Source organism: Betta splendens, chromosome 2, assembly GCF_900634795.4.
Source record: "Betta splendens chromosome 2, fBetSpl5.4, whole genome shotgun sequence".
In the NCBI taxonomy this organism is placed as follows: Eukaryota; Metazoa; Chordata; class Actinopteri; order Anabantiformes; family Osphronemidae; genus Betta; species Betta splendens.
The window spans coordinates 16,560,839-16,581,129 of NC_040882.2; the positions used below are offsets into that span (position 1 = coordinate 16,560,839).

At 48.8% G+C, this 20,291-nt stretch overlaps 2 protein-coding genes across 2 annotated transcripts in view; one reads left to right on the top strand and one right to left on the bottom strand.

Moving 5' to 3' along the window:
- LOC114870628 (natterin-3-like) overlaps positions 1-5,045 on the bottom strand; it is a 32,364-nt gene extending 27,319 nt beyond the window's left edge. The window contains exon 1 of the mRNA XM_029175518.3: positions 4,920-5,045. Within this exon, the coding sequence (XP_029031351.1) occupies positions 4,920-4,955 (36 nt within the window). The 5' untranslated portion in view covers positions 4,956-5,045. The remainder of the gene's footprint in view (positions 1-4,919) is intronic.
- adam19a (ADAM metallopeptidase domain 19a) overlaps positions 1-20,291 on the top strand; it is an 89,571-nt gene that overhangs the window by 64,346 nt on the left and 4,934 nt on the right. The window contains exons 5-19 of the mRNA XM_029175503.3: positions 404-480; positions 4,883-5,066; positions 6,721-6,786; positions 7,250-7,321; positions 7,522-7,688; positions 8,540-8,624; positions 9,874-10,016; positions 10,389-10,566; positions 11,514-11,603; positions 12,088-12,283; positions 13,292-13,400; positions 14,477-14,681; positions 16,304-16,381; positions 19,764-19,872; positions 19,966-20,107. Coding sequence (XP_029031336.1) covers positions 404-480; positions 4,883-5,066; positions 6,721-6,786; positions 7,250-7,321; positions 7,522-7,688; positions 8,540-8,624; positions 9,874-10,016; positions 10,389-10,566; positions 11,514-11,603; positions 12,088-12,283; positions 13,292-13,400; positions 14,477-14,681; positions 16,304-16,381; positions 19,764-19,872; positions 19,966-20,107 — 1,901 coding nt within the window. The remainder of the gene's footprint in view (positions 1-403; positions 481-4,882; positions 5,067-6,720; positions 6,787-7,249; positions 7,322-7,521; positions 7,689-8,539; positions 8,625-9,873; positions 10,017-10,388; positions 10,567-11,513; positions 11,604-12,087; positions 12,284-13,291; positions 13,401-14,476; positions 14,682-16,303; positions 16,382-19,763; positions 19,873-19,965; positions 20,108-20,291) is intronic.

The window sequence follows — 20,291 nt, forward strand, 5'->3', positions numbered from 1 at the left end:
TCTGTGTTGTCAGCGGAATCGTATATTGTGTTATGTGTGTATTACTGTATATTTGCTTTTAAATATGTCTCCTCGACGTAAACAAGGAGCAAAAGTGATCACGATCTCCATGTTCTCGGTGTGAACTGCGTTGTGTTGTACTGACCTGCAGCTTTCATGAAAACACCATCACACTGCGGGAGCGCTTATCGATCGCTAATCCTCGCTCGTTCGGATGTCGTGGACCGTGTTTTCACGGCACCAGCGGCTGTAGCTGTGGATTTAGATCCACGGCGCCGGGTCAATTCTGTGGATCAATGCACATCTGGCGGCGCAGGAGGCACGTCTGCATAAACACGGCCCTTTTCGGAGCGCGCATCCAGATGAAATATGAACTATTGATTCCCATTCTCTCCACTTGTAGGACCACTGCTTCTACCACGGCCATGTGAGAGGACATCCGGGGTCCTGGGTTGCTCTCAGCACGTGCTCAGGGATCAGGTACGGCTCAAGGTTTAATCCTGTTACTCTGTGTTTGTCTTAATTTTGCTGCTATGAGATATTACAGTAGATTTCATAATAGACTCGGTTTATGGGGTCATTCAAATTCAAATGTGTTTTCCTGCTGACATAGCCTTGCTGATGTGCTGTGAATACAAATGCACACATTTGACTAATGCATTTCCATGGGTTGGCACAGTTCTGAGTATGTGGCTAGTTCTAGGACCGTTTGCACTCTAGGATCCAAGTCAACCGAATTATAATATGTCGAAGGTACATCTCAGCATCCCTCGGGATATGCAGCAGGCGATCACCAAGTTCTGGCAATGGGCCACGTAAAATGAAGGTGTTGTCTGCTGAAACAAATGGTTCAGGCCAGCTACAGCATGGCGATAGCATCCAGTAGGACCTGGTTTTGTAAAGTCGCCCAATGGTAACTTAATTTTACAGCAAATGGTTCAGACGGCGTCAAACTGGGAAGGCGAAGTGAAATCAATCGATTTAGTGCCTTTGGCCTCAGCCCAGGTGAAGACAGGCCTCCTCTTACAGTATAAGCATCTGCCAGCTTTGCCTACGAGTTCAGGGTGAGGCAACAGTACATTGCTGCAGGCGAAAGAGCTCAGGTGACGTGAAGCGTTGACAGAATATGTGTGATCAAATGCAAAAGGTTTAAATCCCATAAAACCTCATATCTGCATACACACAGCTGAAAAAAATTTGCTAGTTTGGAGAATTAATGGATCCTAACCCCTAGATTGTATTTGATCTGATTTGATCAGTAGCTTATGTTGGTTAACATGGATTTAGACCTTCCATCCAAAAACCATCCGCGCTACACCATTAAATCTTTGCTGCTGGCGTTAGTCTTTGGGACAAGTTATAACCAAACGGCTTCAGTCGCGCTGTCACTTGGTTTAATTCTCCTTTGGACGGTCATTAAAGTGACTAATTTGATCCTCTCTAAGGTTCCAGGCATTCGTTTCAAACGTCTTAATCGCTCACGGCGTTAGACAGATTTCGACGTCTCGCACGTTGCTCACACCGAGGTGTCCTTCTCGCGAAAGACGCTGCACGTCCTCGTGATGCGTGTCCCGATCCATATATATTCATGAATTTTATCCAATAAAAGAGGCATCAAGTTGCAGCTCAGAGGAGCCTCAGCAGGAATTTAATCCGAAGCGTGTCCGGTGGATGCAAACGCAAATCAGCTGAAGGATGTTGTAAGGAAACCGTGTGGGTTTTTCTTTTTTTTTTTTAATGATGAGTTCAGTGGCGACGCGTTCGTCCGCGTCCTCGTCTGGGACGGCAGCCAGGCGCCGCTTGTTGACAGCCGCTGTGATGAGAGCGCAGCGGACGCCTTAGCCAGCAGAATGGAAACGCTCAACTGGGACCAATACAGGTCTGGTACTGGACTGCAGTCAAACTGGTACAGTCTGTCTCCACAGTAAAAATGGAGTAGGACATGCAGGAAAGTCAGGGATTATTCTTAGTGCAGACACTCAGCTTTTACTCTGAAATGACTCAGATTTGTACAGTAGGTGACATTTAGTATTCCTCCTGTATTTCCCATAAACTTTATGTAAGCAGGAAGAAACCGGTGCTTATCCCGCTTAAAAGGCCCAATCACTACCTGACTGGCGCGCGATCGCCCTCAGCCTCGCGCATCCCGAAGCAGCCGCCGTCAAACGGAGCCGAGAGCCTCTCCGCTAAACGCACGCAGGCGCGAACGCGGCAGCGGCCGGAAACCGCCGGCGTCGACCCAGAGCTCACGTGCGGCTCATCAAACGGAGGCGTGGGCGGCAAACGGCAGAACGCGAATCAAAGCCACGAAGAAGACGAGGAATCTGCACCGGGAAACTGCTAAATTAGCTGAAAGTCTCCTCCCAGGGCGGAACTGAGACTGAGGCACAGCAGCTTCTGTACATGCTGTAAATACTACCTACGCTTTAAATAGGTCTGAGTCACAGATACTGGAATACAGTGCATGTATTTAATTTGGTATTCCTCCAAATTGTCTTTCAGTCCTAATGTTTTCAGGTTTTTGATTTTCACCTCAAAGTGAAATGTTCACAGTCAATATTTAATAATGTCCTCTGAGGCTGAGGCCTGTCTCTTTGCTGCACAGCGACAAATTAATCCGACACACAATCGGCTTCCTGGAGCTTTCAGCGCAGAGACGAGCTTCAGTCTAGTTATTCACAGCCGACACGCAGGAAAACACAAACGACCCGATGAGTCACAGGATCAACTTAAACTAGTTCCCACAGGTCGGATGAAGCTGACGGGTCTCCTCACGTTCTCAGTGGCGTGTGACCTTTCATTCATTTTAGCGTATTTACTTCAACGCATTCAAACTGAAGGGTTCAGACGGACGCAGCACAAAACAGAGACATCGTCTCCTTCCCGTCACAACAACACGTGGATTAAAGTCCAATTTGCAGGTTGGGAGTTGAGATGAACCTTTCGCAGCTCGCTCGACGATCCACCTCGTCGTGCCCAAATCCCTTCGCAATAAAAGACTTGAATAAATGAGTAGAGTAAATGTTGTGGAATAACGGCCTGAACATAAAACGAGCGGAGGCAGGAAACAAATAAAACGAGGGGGGGGGGGAATTCGTTTGGCGTTTGTTCTCCAGGAAGCCGCCGTCGAGGCTCGTTGTCACTCGGGGCACTTTGAACGCGTCCTCCGTCCAATCAGGCGCTGCCGTCGGGTTTTGATCGTATACACACCCGTCATGATTACGGCGCAAACGGCGCTCCGGCTTTTAATGAGGCAGTGCTTGTGCTTGTGCGGGGATAAAGGAGCTCGCGCAGCTCGACGCACCCGCCGCGCGCCGCTGCGTGGACTCGAGGCGTTCCTTCGGCGGGCGGGCGAAACGCGCGACCCTGCGGGGAATCGCGGGAACTGATGATTAAGCAGAAGAAAAAGTCCTACGACGGCAAAAAAAAAAAAAAAAACAGCAATTACAGGCGCGTGTTCCGGCAGCGTGATGGAGTTCTGGACGAGAAGTTTTTGTTCAGGTTCCGGCGCCGACCTTCTCTGTTCTTATCTGCCGTCCTCCAGCAGCCCTGTGCCCCCCCCTTCACCCCCCGCAGCTCCCAACTTTCAAGCCATAACGAGGTGTTTTGTATTGACTCAGGATAAATTATATGGTTTTAGGGGGAAACTGTTGAACAGCCTTGGACACATAATTACTTAACCAAAAAAAAAGGAGAAAACCTACAGTATTTTCTCACAAAGCGTGGCTCAGAACCCCGCTGTGGGGGTCAGGCATTGTGGATGAGCACAATAGCCACCACAGCCCCTTTCACAGAAACCAATTTGATTCCCTTTGTGTCCGCCGTGAAATAAACAGCGACTCTGACGAGGTGTTCGCAGATGCACCGCGGCGGTTTTCATGCGCACTTCAAACGCACTGAGTCTGCGCGTACTGTATCATTACTTTTCAAGGTCAGGACAGCGATGGATATTCAAGACTTCCACTCTACGGCGGCACCGGCCGTAAATATGAATATTTACATGCAGACGCTGCTGTTGTTGTTGTTGTCTGCCACAGCGTTCGCAGCGCAATGAAGTGTGTTTAGGTCTGTGTTCCGTTGACGTTTGGTGGTTTTTGCTTCAGCTCCTGCACAGCGAGACAGTCACGCGTGGTACTAGTGGATAATGTTCAAGCACTGAACTGATTCATGAAGCAGAAGTGGTGGCCTGTGTGAGAGAGGAGACCAGACATGGGCTGTGATGGGCGAGCGCTCGCTCTGACTCTGCCCCACAAACACAATCACTCTTCCCTTTAAGGAGCCCTTTCCCTGCGCTGTCTGTTGTCCTGGACAATAGCACAGACAGGTTTCCCGTCTGTGCTGTGGCTCCTCATGAAAGATGCAAGGACTCGACTTTAAGTGCGTTGTAACTGCAAGTTGAACTCGTATTTCAACACTGTGCCTTCGGAGATCATTAGTTGAAGCAGATCTAATAAGGATACGGCGTCTACCTGGGAATAATGTGTGATCTGTATGTGCATACATTATCCTGTGTGTGTGAGCTGTAGGGGATGCTCTGAGCTGGTACAGTAGGTACTGTAGGTAAAGGTCGGGGGCCTGTCGGGTCTCGTTAATGTTCATTTCATTAAATCTGGTAGCTCCTAATTGCCACAATTGGCAGCGAACATCCTTGACTATAAACTATAATCCGATCTGAAGAAATGCATCATGTTTGAATATCACACAAATAAGGTGCTATAACATTCATATCATTCTACTGATGTACATATATGTGTCATTGATGGATGTGGATACACTATATACTGGGTATAGGCCAGTTCTCAGTGTTAAACTGCTCAGTTCCTAGGTTTCAGATTTGACCTTTTATGCATGAATCAAGTATAGATCTGTTTCCTGCACACAGGGGCCTGATATCCTTGAATTCTAGTGACACCTACTACCTGGAGCCAGTGGATGGTGCGGGTCATCTCCATCATTCACTGCTGAAGGCCGAGGATCTGCCCGTTAGCGGTGGACACTGTGGCCATGGCCGTCACAGCCTGCAGTCCATCCACGTGTCTGACCTGCTCAGGCCACTGCATTCAAGGGTAAGACACTGCTGTTAGAGGACGCGGTGGCTGCTGTGCATCCCACAGAGCTGAGCATCAAGATGTGCCATGCCAAAAAGAGAATTAACATTACAGTGAGATGTTTTCCTCCCTATCATGCTTTTAAGCGCTGCACTAACTATGAGGAAACATTCATCTATTTTGGGAAATGAACTTGTTTCGTGTTCAAAGATCGAGTTTGCTAAAAATACTGCTGTGGTCCAAAAAATCTGAAAGCTGAAAACATAACTTTTGCAAGAATCAAAAGCTCACACACACACACACACACACACACACACACACACACACACACACACACACACACACACACACACACACACACACACACCAGCATCCTCTCTACGATCCCACGCGTCATCGTTTCCGTGGGAACATTCAAGCCTCGTGTTGTTTCATAACAAAGCCGCGCGTCACTGTGGCCTCAGTGACAAAGACAAACACACGTAGGACCCAGTGACTCCCTCTAATCGGTGTAACCAGTCACCGTTGGCTCAATGGTCTTCGTCATATGCAAATCCAGTCCTGAATAGGTCAAAACGGCTCAGAGGGAGGACGACTGGCATCCCTATAGACAAGAACTAAGTGGGCTCATCTGCATCTTCATCTATCTCCGCTGCTGGAATCATTGTTTTTATTCCCATTCCTCATTCTGTATTTATTCACATATTTATCATTTTCCCATTTCCACTCGGAGTCTCTTTAAACTGCTCTCATCATTCTCTGCTCCTCATAAAGCCCTCTTAGCTGGAGCCCCAGCCTCCCTACGTTTTCTTTATCATGCTCCCTCCTGCACCGTACCCCTTGGCTCTCCCAATTCCCTCCACAGACTCCCATTAATCCTGCGTTGTTATGCAGAAATGCCAGCCGCAGCACACGCCAGACTGAATCCCAGGGCTTTTGCCACTATTTACCTCTCAAATAAATAATGCAACGTGTGCATGTGTCTGTGCGTGTGTGTGTGTGTGTGTGTGTGTGTGTGTGTGTGTGTGTGTGTGTGTGTGTGTGTGTGTGTGTGTGTGCGCGCCGGGCGCCACACATTGCCCCTCCACTGCACCGGTGCTCGGTCCAGATCCAGCCCACCTGCATGAGCTGAACTTACAGCGGAGCCTTGACTTGTTACTTCTAATCATCACAGAGGGCAGAGACTAGCGATGGAGCGTAATGAGGAGCCATGAGCACAGCATGGATGGAAGGAGCTCGTTCCTTTTCTTTCCTTTTTTATGCATATCATTTTCTGTTTTCCGTTTTCCACACACACATTTTATTTTGTTGTGAAAAGCCGTGGCGTGGAGGACCTACATAATGTACCTGCAGCCGCTCTGCACTTCCATTATTTCCAGTTCGAGCTCCTTCCAGACGTGTGGAGCGGCCGCTGTAGATTGAAGACTCCTCGCTGAGCGTTATTTCCTGGTGCCACATTATTCTCCAGACAAAGGTGACGGGAGGCGACGTCACATTCAACCTGAGTCTGAGCGTGTCAGAGTCTTATTTAATGACCACTTATTATTCTAAGAAAACCATGTGTGTTTCGGGGGTTGAGTACATGAGTGTTTGTCAGAATTCCGTGGGTAAACAGCAGCATGGTGGCAAAGCAGTAACCGCTGATAACCACGGTCCAATCTCTCCACTCCAGGTCAAGAGGAACGCCTGGGGTACGACCAGGTACATGGAGCTGTACATCGTGGCTGACAACACGCTGGTACGTGAAAAACAGCACGCGCCGCGTCTCAAACACTTATCTCATCCCGGCTAATGCGGCGCTTTCATTCTGAGCGTCGATGCAAAAACCGCGGGGAGACGAGCTCAAGGGTCTGTCTGCTCAACCGCGGCGCGTGTTTCGGTGTCATCCAGAGACGGAGCGGCTTTTAAACAGGCACTAGACGGCGGCGACGAGATGCTACGTCTTCATAAGCGTCCGTTAAAGCGTCTTCCGGCTGCGTTAACGGCGCGGCGGCGCCACGTGGCGACCGATAGGAAGCGCTCGCTCCTTTCTGTAACGGCCGTCATTATGATGATGGAGTGTTGTGGAGGTGGGGAAGCGGGACATAGCGCTGCCTCCACGCAGGGAACTTTGGAGCAAATTGTCTCAAACATTTTATTTATTTTCCGACCACGAACCTCATTCGCGTCACTAATGCTCTCCCATCTTCTCTGTCCTGCAGTTTAAACGACAGGACAGGAACTATGAGAGGACCAAGGCGCGGATAATGGAAATTGCCAATTACGTGGATAAGGTAAGGCTGATGGCCAGAACCAACGGCTCCGCTCAGCGGGCCAGCGCATCCCGGCGCCGCTGTCACTGCTGCACATCTGTTGACGCCAGCCACTCAACCATTCAGCAGCCTGTTCCCTTTTTAACGGCGCAAATAAACGAGAGGATATGGAGACAAATAGTGTCGCAGCATCTCACCGCTGTCCGCTCTCCGGCGCTCAGTTCTACAGGGCCCTGAACATACGCGTGCCCCTGATCGGCCTGGAGGTGTGGACGGAGCGGGACCAGTGCATCGTCACCGAGGAGCCCAACGCCACCCTGTGGTCCTTCCTGCAGTGGCGGCAGAAGCTCAAGTCCCGCAAGAAGCACGACAACGCGCAGCTCCTCACGTGAGCCACGCTTTGCACTAGTAATCGCAGCGAAATTAGCCGGAGCGCGGCAGAAGGTATCGATCCCCCCCCCCCCCCCCCCCCCCCCCTTCATTTGGCAGCGGCTCGCGAGGGCGCTGCCGAGCGGCTCTGACAAATAAGAAATAACGCCGGGGTAATTTAGTGCACTCAGGGCCGGGGGCGCCGTGATTCAATGCACCCAGTCTTCATATCTCATTACAACACGTTCCACCTTCATCTTAGTTGTAGGCTATAACTTCACAAAGTGTCCGTCTTTTTAATGGAACACGAACAGAAATAAAGGCAGCTTCTAAGGCGACGGAGGGTGTTAATAGACAGCAGGAGGCTCCTGGTGTGTCTGGTCCACATTTGGGCCACATGTGCCTCAGAATTGAACACATTCAGACCTTCCATTGAAGAAGCATTTGCCGACTGCTGCGCTCCTCACACACACACACACACACACACACACACACACACACACACACACACACACACACACACACACACACACACACACACACTCACACACACACACACACACACACACACAGTTCCATGATTAGTTGCTGTTTTCACTGTGCCTAATGCGACTGTATACTGATACTAACCTGTGCCTGAGGTTCTTCAGACACCTTCCACTCTTCCACATCTCAGAGACTTATCCTGTCAGTGTGCACTGGTGTTGCATCCATAATCAATGTGCATCTACTGTGGAGCCTGTGAGTGAAGAGGGAGGAGATTAGGACTAAATGTTTTCCCTGTGTGTGTGTGTGTGTGTGTGTGTGTGTGTGTGTGTGTGTGTGTGTGTGTGTGTGTGTGTGTGTGTGTGTGTGTGTGTTTATTTATAGCGGTGTGATTTTCAAGGGGACCACTATCGGGATGGCACCGCTGGAGGGGATGTGCAGCCTGGAGAACTCTGGAGGCATCAACGTGGTACGCGGGAGCACGTTCCTCTTCTGTTCCCAGATCAGATTTCTATTCGCTCATATCAACTCCGTCCCCTTTTCCCCTCAATCTTCTCCCTCAGCTTGAGTCTGGTATTGATTGTCTACCCTGTATGTGCAGAGCCTCCAACAAAAGAACGTCTTCTCCTTCTATATTTTGTAGTTTTCCTTTAGAGCTGCCATTGATTATTTGGAGTTTAAAGGTTAAAGTCTGTCTCTACTGTACCTTTTACTGCTGTCCAACCCATTTCAGCTCCAGCACTCACTCCCGTACCCTGGGTTGTGAGTGCGCTGTGGACCGTTTGCCTTCAGGTGCTGCTCAGCTGCGTCTCTTTCGGGTCCATTTGATGCGCGAGTCTTTAAATTAACCATCTCTTTCATTCCTGGCCTGTCTGCGTCCCGCTGCAGCGCCTGGAAAACAATACCGGACAAACCCAGTGGGTCCTCAGAGAACTGGGCCGATGTGTGGATCCAGCTGAGTCTGTAGGATTGCGTGTGCTCGCTCCATGCAGGGGATGTGCTGCCTGTTCCTCCTCATTAGAATACGGTGCCCTGCCTCCCTTTGACTCCAGGCCTCTCTAGCTCCGCATGCTTGTATTGTTAGCATAGTTTCCGTCCTTTAAATGCTTCTTGTTTCAAGAGATCGGTCTCTCATAGACTCCTGGCTCTGCCGCTGGGCCCAGGTGGCCTGTAGAATCCCAATGTCCTGACCCCCCCCCTCGCGGTCCGGCCCTCGGAGCAATGAGTGACATGTTAGAGACCCGGCGGCGGAACCGCGGCGTTTCCCTGACAACTCCCCGCCTCGTGCGGTTTGCATAATTCAGGCGCGGAGCTCGGAGTGAGTGGCAGCTTTCAGCGGATCAAAGAGGAGCTAAATACGTCTGAATGCTAGTGCTGCTTCGCGTTCATGCACGGCTGTCGTGTGTGTTGGTTTCGGAACTAGGACATTGTAGGTGTATGGCACTAGAGCTGCTCCCAGCGCAGTACTCTGCCGTTCGGTACCTTAGTTGGGCTTTTGTAATAATAACACTGTTACGTCATATTGTACAGTCACTGGTTGGACCCAGAGTTCTCCTCCAGTATTTTCCTAATCGTAGATTATTTTGAAACCTGGTGCAATATATTACATACATATGTCATTGTTGGTATTGAATTATTAGTCCTTGAAAAGGCTTCTACACTTACAGACCATAACACAGAACGTTCCATAAGTGAGTTCTCCTCTGATGGCCCCACAGGACCACTCGGAGCTGTCCATCGGTGCCGCGGCCACCATGGCCCACGAGATCGGCCACAACTTCGGCATGAGCCACGACCACGACGGCTGCTGCACGGAGGCCACGGCGGAGCAGGGCGGCTGCGTGATGGCTGCGGCCACAGGGTGAGCCCCCCGGACCGGCGCCGGGCCCACGCCGGACCCGCCGGCGCCGCCCGCGTCTCATGAGCTCTTGAGATGCTTGATTCCTCTCAGGAACGGAGCAGGGCCTCGTGCTGGTTTCGTCACCATCAAGCGCTCTTAGTCGGCGGCGCGTCTCGCGTTCGCCACATTAGCTTCAATGGAGCAGCAGCGTGGCAGAATGAAAGAAACCATTTCAAAGCTCTATTAACTTGTGTTGTTGTGCCGAACCTCAGAGCACCTCAGCATCACAGGGGACTGCTCCAGCCGAGCAAAGCACAAATTAATCATCCGGCTAATATACTGTATTTTTGCAAGAGCTGCGCTTTAGGGCTAAATGGAAACGTCTGCCCGCAGGCACCCGTTCCCGCGGGTCTTCAGCCGCTGCAGCAAGCGGGACCTGGACAGCTACTTCCAGAAGGGAGGGGGCATGTGTCTGTACAACATGCCCAACATGAAGGACCTGGTCGGGGGCAAGAAATGCGGCAACGGCTTCGTGGAGGAAGGGGAAGAATGCGACTGCGGGGAACCCGACGTGAGTAATTGTTGTCGGTTAGCTTGCGTCTCAGTTTTACAGCGCAAGCTAGCAACGTGCTAACAATGTGCACCAGCTCGAACATTTTAGAACACGGAAGACAGTGTGTGAAGCCCTTCGACAGTCTCTCGCACTCGCTGCTAAAAAGTCCGAATGCACCGTGCACGTGACACACACGTCACAAACACGGATCTCATTTGTAAACTAAGTGTCGTTCCGTTCCCTTACAAGAAGGAGAAACTTCACCAAACAGGAATAGTTTACATTGTAGAGAAAGTTTTGTTTGGAAAGTTGCGAGGCAGCGCTTCGGTCTCCGGCTGAACAACACAGTACAAACAAGCCTGTGCTTCCCATTGTTGTTGTTGTTGTGCTCACCTATAATCCCTGCTCCGTTCTCCCCTGCCAGTATAATTGGCTTTTTCTCCAGCTCCAGTCAACTCCCACATTTGTTTCGAGTGTAGCCGTAGCTCGGCGAGGGTCGCCATGGCAACGGGAGATGTTGTCTTTGTTTGTGCCGTCTGACACGAGAGCGCCGGTGAAGTCGCATATCTGGGTGAAGGTTTTCCTTTTTTTTTTCTTTTTTCTCGCCGGCGTCTGTTGAAATTGCGACTCGTCAGTCACAGTTGTCAGTTTTCTGTCGGCTGCCTGGCGGTAGTGCAGCGCGTCTGTCGAGCGCATGTGCTGAGAGGTCTGCATTTTTCAGCTTTGTACAGTAATACACCATTAAAAATATCCCATGCACAGTTTGACCTCTGACCTGCAGCCTTTGGTTCCTAAATGCGTATAATCTATCTGATTATATGCAGAAATCAATAATCAGATAGAACATCTCCCCATTGAATGTGCTTTGAGGGCTGAACAGCTGGGTTCACATACTGTAATGTGTGTGTGTGTGTGTGTGTGTGTGTGTGTGTGTGTGTGTGTGTGTGTGTGTGTGTGTGTTACAGGAATGCACCAACGACTGCTGTAATGCCAACAACTGCACCTTGAAGGAGGAGGCTCAATGCGCCCACGGAGTCTGCTGCGAGGGCTGCAAGGTAAGACGCTGACACACGTGGACCATCATCATCATCATCAGCAGCAGCAGCAGCAGCATGTCAGCGACGTACCCTCCCCGAGTGCGAGCCAGCTCCTCAGTCCCAGCGGGGCTCAGCATGCAAATCCTCAAAGCCCACTGTAATGCTAAAAGTGTGTGATCCTACGTTCTGCCGTCAAGAAAGACAAAATAAATTTTAAAAAAAGCCTCTCAGATTCTTATACTGTAGACGTCCTGGTTGTTTTTTAATTATTAAACTATTATTATTTTCTCTCATCCTGTAAAGACCTGAGAAAAAATACATGACACATAATTCACTCCACTCCGTCATTGCTTGTCTTTAAACTCTAGTAAGTCACTGTCATCCCAGAGGCACATGTTTCCAAACCAGAGCCACAGGAAGCGTCCTCCTTGACCCTTCTTCTTCTTCTCCTCTGATGCTCATTCCATGACCTCCACTGTCTCCTGTGTTCTCCCCGTGCCAGCGGAAGAAGGCGGGCACCATGTGCCGGGGCCCGGCGGGGGCGTGCGACCTGCCGGAGTACTGCACCGGGGCCTCGCCGTACTGCCCCGCCAACGTGTACCTGCTGGACGGCTCCCCCTGCCAGTCCGGCGTGGCCTACTGCTACAACGGCATGTGCCTCACCCACGAGCAGCAGTGCCTGCAGCTGTGGGGCTACGGTATGTGAGAGCCCTCACCACACGGCGCACTGAACCCACAGCGCCGCTAGGCCTTTGGTTACCGGTGGGCCGAGAGGAGCGGGGGGTCCGTGTTTATGACTGACATTTACAGTAAAACTTAAACGGGGCGCAATTACCGAGGCTTCGCCGCGTGTGCGCGCTTCAAAGAGGAAACCTGCAAACGCTTTCAAACGTGACCTTTCGTTGTTCGAAAGGCAATAAAGGCGCGGGAGTACGTCTTAATTTACACTCCAGCGCGGCGGCGGCGTGTGATCACGGAGCCGCTCGCGATGACGTGTAGACTGCCGTATCTGAGGCGCTGATTAAACACTTGTTCCCAGCGAACACGTTTCATCGGCGCTCTCTGATTTGACAGAAGAGCCGTGTGTGATTTCGGCAAAGCAGCGCGACTTCTTAATTATTTATATCAGTAAATAATGTTCCTTTTTTAAACATCACAGCTTCCGAGTGGAAATGCTTCAACCCGAGACTCTCACAGTTCCATAGATTATCATCACATCTCTGAGGCTTTAGGAGAACTTTAGGACTATACTGAACTAAAGACGCCTCCCTCTCGGTGCCCATGTTGTCTGTACTGTAGTTTTCTGCTCAATCTTCTACCTTGCAGACATTTGTGTGCTGTACTTTAAAGACATTCATCAGTGTTGTCAAATAATCAGAGGAGAACGTGAGTTTTAATGCTCTGCACCGCTGTAGCTTCCTGTGTGTGGCTATTTATATTAATTACTGTATAGAGTTTGTTTGTTAGTTTGTGAAACCCGTTTCCAGCCTCTCTCTCATCGGCTGCTTTTAAAGGGGACGAGAGGCTGTTTTTGGGTCAGTCCTCATGTTAAGGTTCTGGAGAACCAGTAATCTGCGATGCTGGACGCAGCAGAACAGAATCCATTCATTCAGCACGTGTCTCTTGCCAAGAGCTCCTGAGAACCAAACTAAACTAACTAAACTAAACTAAAACCAATCAGCTGATTATGACACTTTTTGCTTCAGGAGCTCGACCCGCCCCAGACGCCTGCTTCGAAGACGTCAACGCAGCGGGGAACGCTTTTGGGAACTGTGGGAAAGACGACAAAGGCAACTACATGAAATGTGAGAAAAGGTAAGAGACGCTCGTCACACGCAGCGGATCCAGTATGAAGCACGAAGCTACAAAATGTACTTAGATAATATGACACTAAAACCTGTTTAAGCTTCATTCCTGCCGAAAGCAGCAAAGCAGGAGTCTCTGAATCTGGCGTTTTCCTCACTGCTTTACAAGGTTTGAATCAAAAACCTATAATCTGCGTCAAACAGCACACGTCTGGTGAAAGTTGTGGAGCATTTTGCATCTAAGGATTTCTTTATAATGATGTCATGTGTTTTCAACTTTTCCTCACTTCCTGCTGTTGTGTTCATCCAGTGAGCCTTTGCTTTACTCTGTTGTTTTTTTTAGCGCACCTTGGCTCGAAAAGAGCGTTTTATGACACAAGCAAACACACAAAGCACCAGGCTCTGTTCTGTCCACAGAGCCCTCAGAGACGGTGCCACGGCACATTAATGGGCCCGAACCAGCAACGTGTAACATGTAAATGAGCTCACATCTGCCTTGTATGAGCCACCGCTGTCCATTCATTATGAAGTCCCTCAGGAGTCATTAGTGTTTCCTGTCCATAGTCAGTCACAAAGTTGATTAGAAGATATGTAAATGCTCTTTCTTCCAGTTATTAAGACATGTGAATAGTCTGTAATCAGTGTGTGTGTGTGTGTGTGTGTGTGCCAGTTTCAATCTGCATATTGATGACAAACATGTCAGTGCTGACAAATAATAAAGCGCAAAGTGTTATTGAGGTACAGTGTGTCAGAAGCTTCAGTTGTTGGAGTTGATGCATAACTTAAAGCTGTTTTCCATTTTAACGGGAAAGTAGGAACTTTCCAATCTACAGCACTTTGACATTAAAGACAGCTGGTTGTTTACTTGCAAGACAAGCACATTAACAAGCGTCAAACATAAATGTGTTATAGTTTATGATTTGTTATTGTAGCCATGACATAATTAAAAGTCAGGCATAGTATGTGTATGTGAGCTCATGCTAATGAAGATGTAACAGTGCTGCTCATTGAAAAGAATCGTTGCTAGAAATGTACTCTACTGTCTGGAAGAAAGAAGCAAATATGTGTGCATTTGCGTCTGCGCAGTGACGCCAAGTGTGGCAAGATCCAGTGCCACAGCGCCGCCAAGAAGCCCAAAGGCACCAACGCCGTGCCCATAGACACCACCATCAAAACCGGCGGCATCGAGGTTAAGTGTCGCGGCACCTACGTCTACAGCACCAACGACGGCCAGGGAGACCTGCCCGATCCCGGCCTCGTGATGACCGGCACCAAGTGTGGGGAGGGAAAGGTCGGTCGGGCCCACTTAGATCTGTTGATGGTTTCAATTTGATGTTTACACTTTATCAACCATGAAGACATGTGAAGACTACTACTAACCTAGAAAGAGACAGATATTAACTGTAACTGATGTAACTGTAACTGTATGTATGTTTATGAGCAAAGCTCTAATGTTGGTGGTGCCTTAAATGCACATTATTGGTGTGGATTCATGGTATTGACACTCCACTGTCAAGCAGCAGGAGGGCGAGTTGACTGACAGCCGGCTGAGAACCGACTGAAAAGCGGTTCTTGTTCATAGTCAAGATTCGAACACAGCAAACTTACTGTACAGTAGCATTAAACCTTTGATGAGTAACTGATACTTGCAATCAACGTATCCCAGTATCTAAATGAATGATTACGACGTCAGCTCTTTTCATACAAAAGTAAATGTCAGCAATAGGGAGGTGAGCTCTTTGTTTCAACGCCCTCCTGTCTATGATTCAGGCGCTTAAACGTGTAAAAACACACAGACACAATCGTACAGTACAGCAGCTGAATTATGTATCTAAAATACCCACCAAATGCACATAGACGCACACATAATGACATCTACAGTCCCATCCATTCCACCGGTGAATTCTCCCTCTGTGAATGCATATTGCTTTTTCCCTCTGCAGCACATTCCAGCCACTTGAATTTCATTTCACCTATTGTGCAGCCGCACTAAGGGGATCGAATAGTGCTGCATAAGTAATACGTATATTATAAATAGGCACCAGAAAATATTTTCTGGCATCCGGGGTGATGGATTTTGAGTCGTCGTATTGAGCAGGCCTTTTCTCAGCAATAAATGCAAACATAGCACAAAGCCGCTGCCTCTAATCACACAGTCACACATTTACAAAACCAAATTGATTCACCCTACAATAGTAAAGCGACTGGCAACACTAGCAACTCTAATATTAGCGCTAATACAGTGATCGAACGCCACGAGAAAAGTGCTGAATTATTACACACTTTTCTTTGACTGGCTCCACTCCTACACTATATTTCCCCACAGTGACTGACCAGAGATCAGTTCAAACACAGTAAGGCAGGACATATCTCAGGATGTGTGTGTCTGAAACGCACACTTATTGTATACAGGTAAAAGGTCAAACCAGGGACAACGTCTATAGGAAACATCTGGCTAGAATGCAGCAGGACATGACGGACAGATCAAGGCATCCGCTGGCATTTGGGTCTGGCACCGGATCGTACATACATCCACATTCGTTGGATTCATGTCACACAGTGAGGCGTGTAATCAGCGCGCACAATCAGAGTCTGTAGGGGCCTTTAGGAGCAGGCAGCAGACAGAGAACGAGCCCAGGGAGAAGAAATTATACAGCGCCAAGCGTCCCTTCACTGTTAATGCAAATGGCTGCTAAAATGAGGCCGAGCACGTTTGGTAAAAGCAATTCGGCAAACATCACTACACGCTGTAAAAGTCACAGAAGCGATTTAAAGCGATAGAGATTCTTCTCAGACGATGCCCTGAGGCGTCCGGCCACCCGGGGGAACCAGCGGCTGGACGGACGGGCGGGTGGGCGGGCGGACGACGAGTGCATGATTGCGTTGGTGATTATTCTGCTTGTGTTGCCACAGGTGTGCAGAGACCGCCGGTGCCAAAATGCCTCTTTTACCGAGCTAGAGAACTGCATCGCGCGCTGTCACGGCAACGGGGTACGCACGCACACACACACACACACACACACACACTTAGACAGGCCCAACTTGCTGGCGGGCACGGCTCCCTAATCTTATTGTCACACCGTGTCCTTGGGCAAAGGTGGCTCCTTGCAGCACTGTCACCAAGTTTGTCGTAAAAAGGCAGGAAAATAGATGGCGTGAATACAACAGAGACTGAAGTGATGAACTATTTATTGCAGCTGTACAAGCAGGCCTGGGGCAGATAGGGAAGAATCATACATAGTTTATGAGTCCGTACCCGAGCTCTGAGTGGAGTGTCTGGGTTTAAACACTTGTTACTTTAAGAGGTGTTGTAGAGGATGGAGATAGCGGTTATTTACAGTATCTGGGAACTTGGACTGTAAGACAACGTGCTCAACACAGTGAAGGATTTGTTTTTTACATAAACTGGGACGTAAATACATAAGAGCCATATTGATTTTCCACCAGGATTCAGATTTTAAACGGCTCTTAGTGAGACTGTTTTGTATAATATCCATAAAATATTCAAGAGGTACTGAGCAAAACAGGCAGGTCCAGTAAATATTGTGTGAGGGTGAATGGTCGTCTACTGTAAAGAGTCCTGCGGGAAAACTGACACTACAGTAAATGATCTTCAATTATGACCGCACTGTGCTGTCACACCGGAGGGTTCAATTATTAAAGGCGTCGCCACGGGAGGCGCAGGTGCTCGGCATCCTTCGCTGGCCTCCAGTCAATGACACTGAACTCTGGTCTAAATGTAGAGAATCACTGGAGGGAACAGCAGCCATGCTTGGCTTCAGCCAAGGTGACACCAGTATGAGCACCCAGTGTCGGTGGTCAGCACTATGGAACAGCCTGACAAGCTTGTTTCATTTCACAGTAATGTTGCTACCGCAAAATCATTATTCTAATATTGCCCAAGTGTATATTTTGGAGACTTTATTGCCTATTGGGTACACGTGATTGTTTGGGTCTATTCAGGATGAAGTGATTAGCTGCAGTAAAAAGTTCCATGTAATAGAGATCAGGTTGTTCTGTGTTGGATGGAAACCGGTTGAAGATAGATGATTTAGTCAAGTAATAAAAATAGAAATATTCACAAATACTAAAATGATTCCTTCATTCAGAACCAAACTTTAATATAAGATATTATATTTTATTTCTTATAATAACAATCTAATATTTATACTTTAAATTGCTTTACAAAGAACAAATCAATACGTGTTTGCTATTATAATTCAGATTCCAAAATGCAGCTGGTAATGAAGGTCGTCTAGTGAATGTAGTGAAAAATAAGATTGTGAAGCTCGTGTCGGAGAAAATGAAACACGGCTGCTGTTCAGTGTTTGTGTTTGGAACGGAGACGTTTCCCAGCAGCAGCAGCCACGTCCGATTTCTGGAATGTCTGGAAAACAATCTCCAGTCTTTAGGCGACGAGATGCAGCTCTGCTCGTTCACTGTACAGGAGGTCCTAAAGACAAAGACAGAACAACAAAGCCGCCATGTGGCGTCTGCGTTCTATTGGGTCCTGTGAACGCATACGCTGCGTTACAGTGGCTCCACCTAATCAGCTCTGCAGTCACACACAGACCAGCTCTGGTCCATGTGCTCGCGCTCGGTTCCACTGTGAGTCGGGACACGACAACAGCGTAATGCAACACGCCATTTGCCATTATTGTTCCAGCAGCATGGTTTCCTGACCCCGCGGGCTTCCACAGCGACGCTGCCAGCTTGCTGACAGCTGATGTTTTTGTCCACAGAGGAATATTTGTGAAGCCACAGCAAAATTAAAGCTATACTGTACTTTTGACGCGGACAGTTTTGCCTGTAGTCTCTCCAGTGTGTGTGTGTGTGTGCGTCTGTCAGACAAATGTAAACGATAGATACTGGAGTATTACAACAAGTTACCATCTATCAGTGAGTAGGTCAAATGACATAAATTGATGCTGAACACATAAATTGACCTGAACTGTCCAGGTACAGTTCAGTTAAGACAGACAGAGGAGCTACAGTCTTTATCTATAGAGACTAAGGATTGTTTCAGGCCGAAACAAAGCAGATGATGCTGGAATTGGAGCTAACAGATGTTGAGCTGCTGTTAGCTGTTAATACTATTACAGCCTCACATTCTGAGGACCAGCTCTAGTTGGACTGGACGAACGGCATGACATGAGTCTGTCAGTCTGTGTTTGACCCATCCACTGTGTGAAAGAAGGGTTGGTTCCCGCCCGGCAGTGTCATCGGATTAGAACCTACATTATTCTAAGCAAGAGGAGCGGCAGCAGACATCATTTCCTCTGTTCATCCCCCTCTCTTCTGCCTGAACTCTGTTTTATGCTGTTTGTATCACTTTCCTTCCCCTCTCTCACTGTAACAACAGATAAATAATGGACCTGGCTCAAAGTCAGGTCTCTTCTAAGTAGGCAGTCGTCCCAGCTTCGGATCTGCGCGTGTGTGTGTGTGTGTGTGTGTGTGTGTGTGTGTGTGTGTGTGTGTGTGTGTGTGTGTGTGTGTGTGTGCGTGTGCGCGTGTGTGTGTGTGCTTTTAGCTTTAGCATTATTTTTGGATTCATATTGATCCTTGGAATGGTGGAGTGCATTGGATGTCCATGCAAATAAAGGAATGAGGAGCAGGGGAAGTGCTGCTCGCGTCTGAGAGCACTCACTGTTTGAAACGTGTATAGGAGGATTTTTATTATAGGCGCTGCTGCAGACTCGACAGGCTGATCTGTTCTATACCTTTTTCATTATACTCAGATTGTGCGTTCTGCCTTTTGAGATGTTCAAATCCCTGCTACGTATGCGCGCAGTCGTCTGGCTGTGAAACGAAGTGACAGGAGACAAAAGTCAGAAAACAAGCGAGGGCCCTTCATGTCGAGGGGCTAATGGGGTAAATAGGCTTGTTAATCACTGATGGGATAATTACATCTGAGTGTAACTGGAGCATGGCGGCGTTTTATCCTCATTGAGAGGTGGTGAATCACACAAGATATGGAGTTATTAATCTGCTTTAAAGGCTAATCTCTTGTTCAAGACAACTCAATTAAAAGCTTTTAGATTTTGAGTCTTGGAAAATCTCATTAGTCAAAAAATAAAATAAAGATTTTGATCACTTGTCTAGAAAAAGAACATTTTAATCAGGAGATTGTTGAGAAACTTGTGAACACATTTCAGTCAAATGAAGAAATAAAGACTTACAGACTGGGTGTTAAAATGATGAGTCAGTAGTCAGTTATGAGTCAGTTTTAAAAAAGTTCCATGTACACATATAAGGCGGGAAGACGAGTCTCATTAGGACGCACGCGCTTCTACTTTAGCCGCTACAGCTCCGGGCGCGCGCACAGAACCCCGTTACCCATGCATCCTACGCTGTCGTCTTCTCCCTCGCGCAGGTGTGCAACAGCAACGGCAACTGCCACTGCAACCGGGGCTTCGCGCCGCCGTTCTGCGAGAAGAAAGGCCTGGGCGGCAGCGTGGACAGCGGGCCCGTGCAGCACGACAGTACGTGAGACGTCCCGGGAGACGAATGCGACATGTTTAAATGTGTAATTGTCTCTCACCCGGCGGTCGGCGCCGCGGCCCGTGTCCCCGCAGGTCAGGTGGGGCTGGTGGTGGGCCTGCTCCTCGCCTTCCTGGTGCTGCTGCCCGGCGTGCTGCTGCTCTTCTACTGCTACAGGATCAAGACGTCCTTTTACCACAAGTGGCTTTCGCAGAGGGAGAAGAGCCAGAGCAACAAGTACCGTGTCCCTTCCGTGTGTGTGTGTGTGTGTGTGTGTGTGTGTGTGTGTGAGAGAGAGAGAGAGAATGTTAAAGGCGGGAAAAGGAGCGGTCGCGCGCGGGGAAGGGAGCGTTGAGGAGGAGCTGCGTCCGCGGCCGCTGCCTCCTCATAACAGCGGCCGAGTTAGTGAATACCGCCGGCT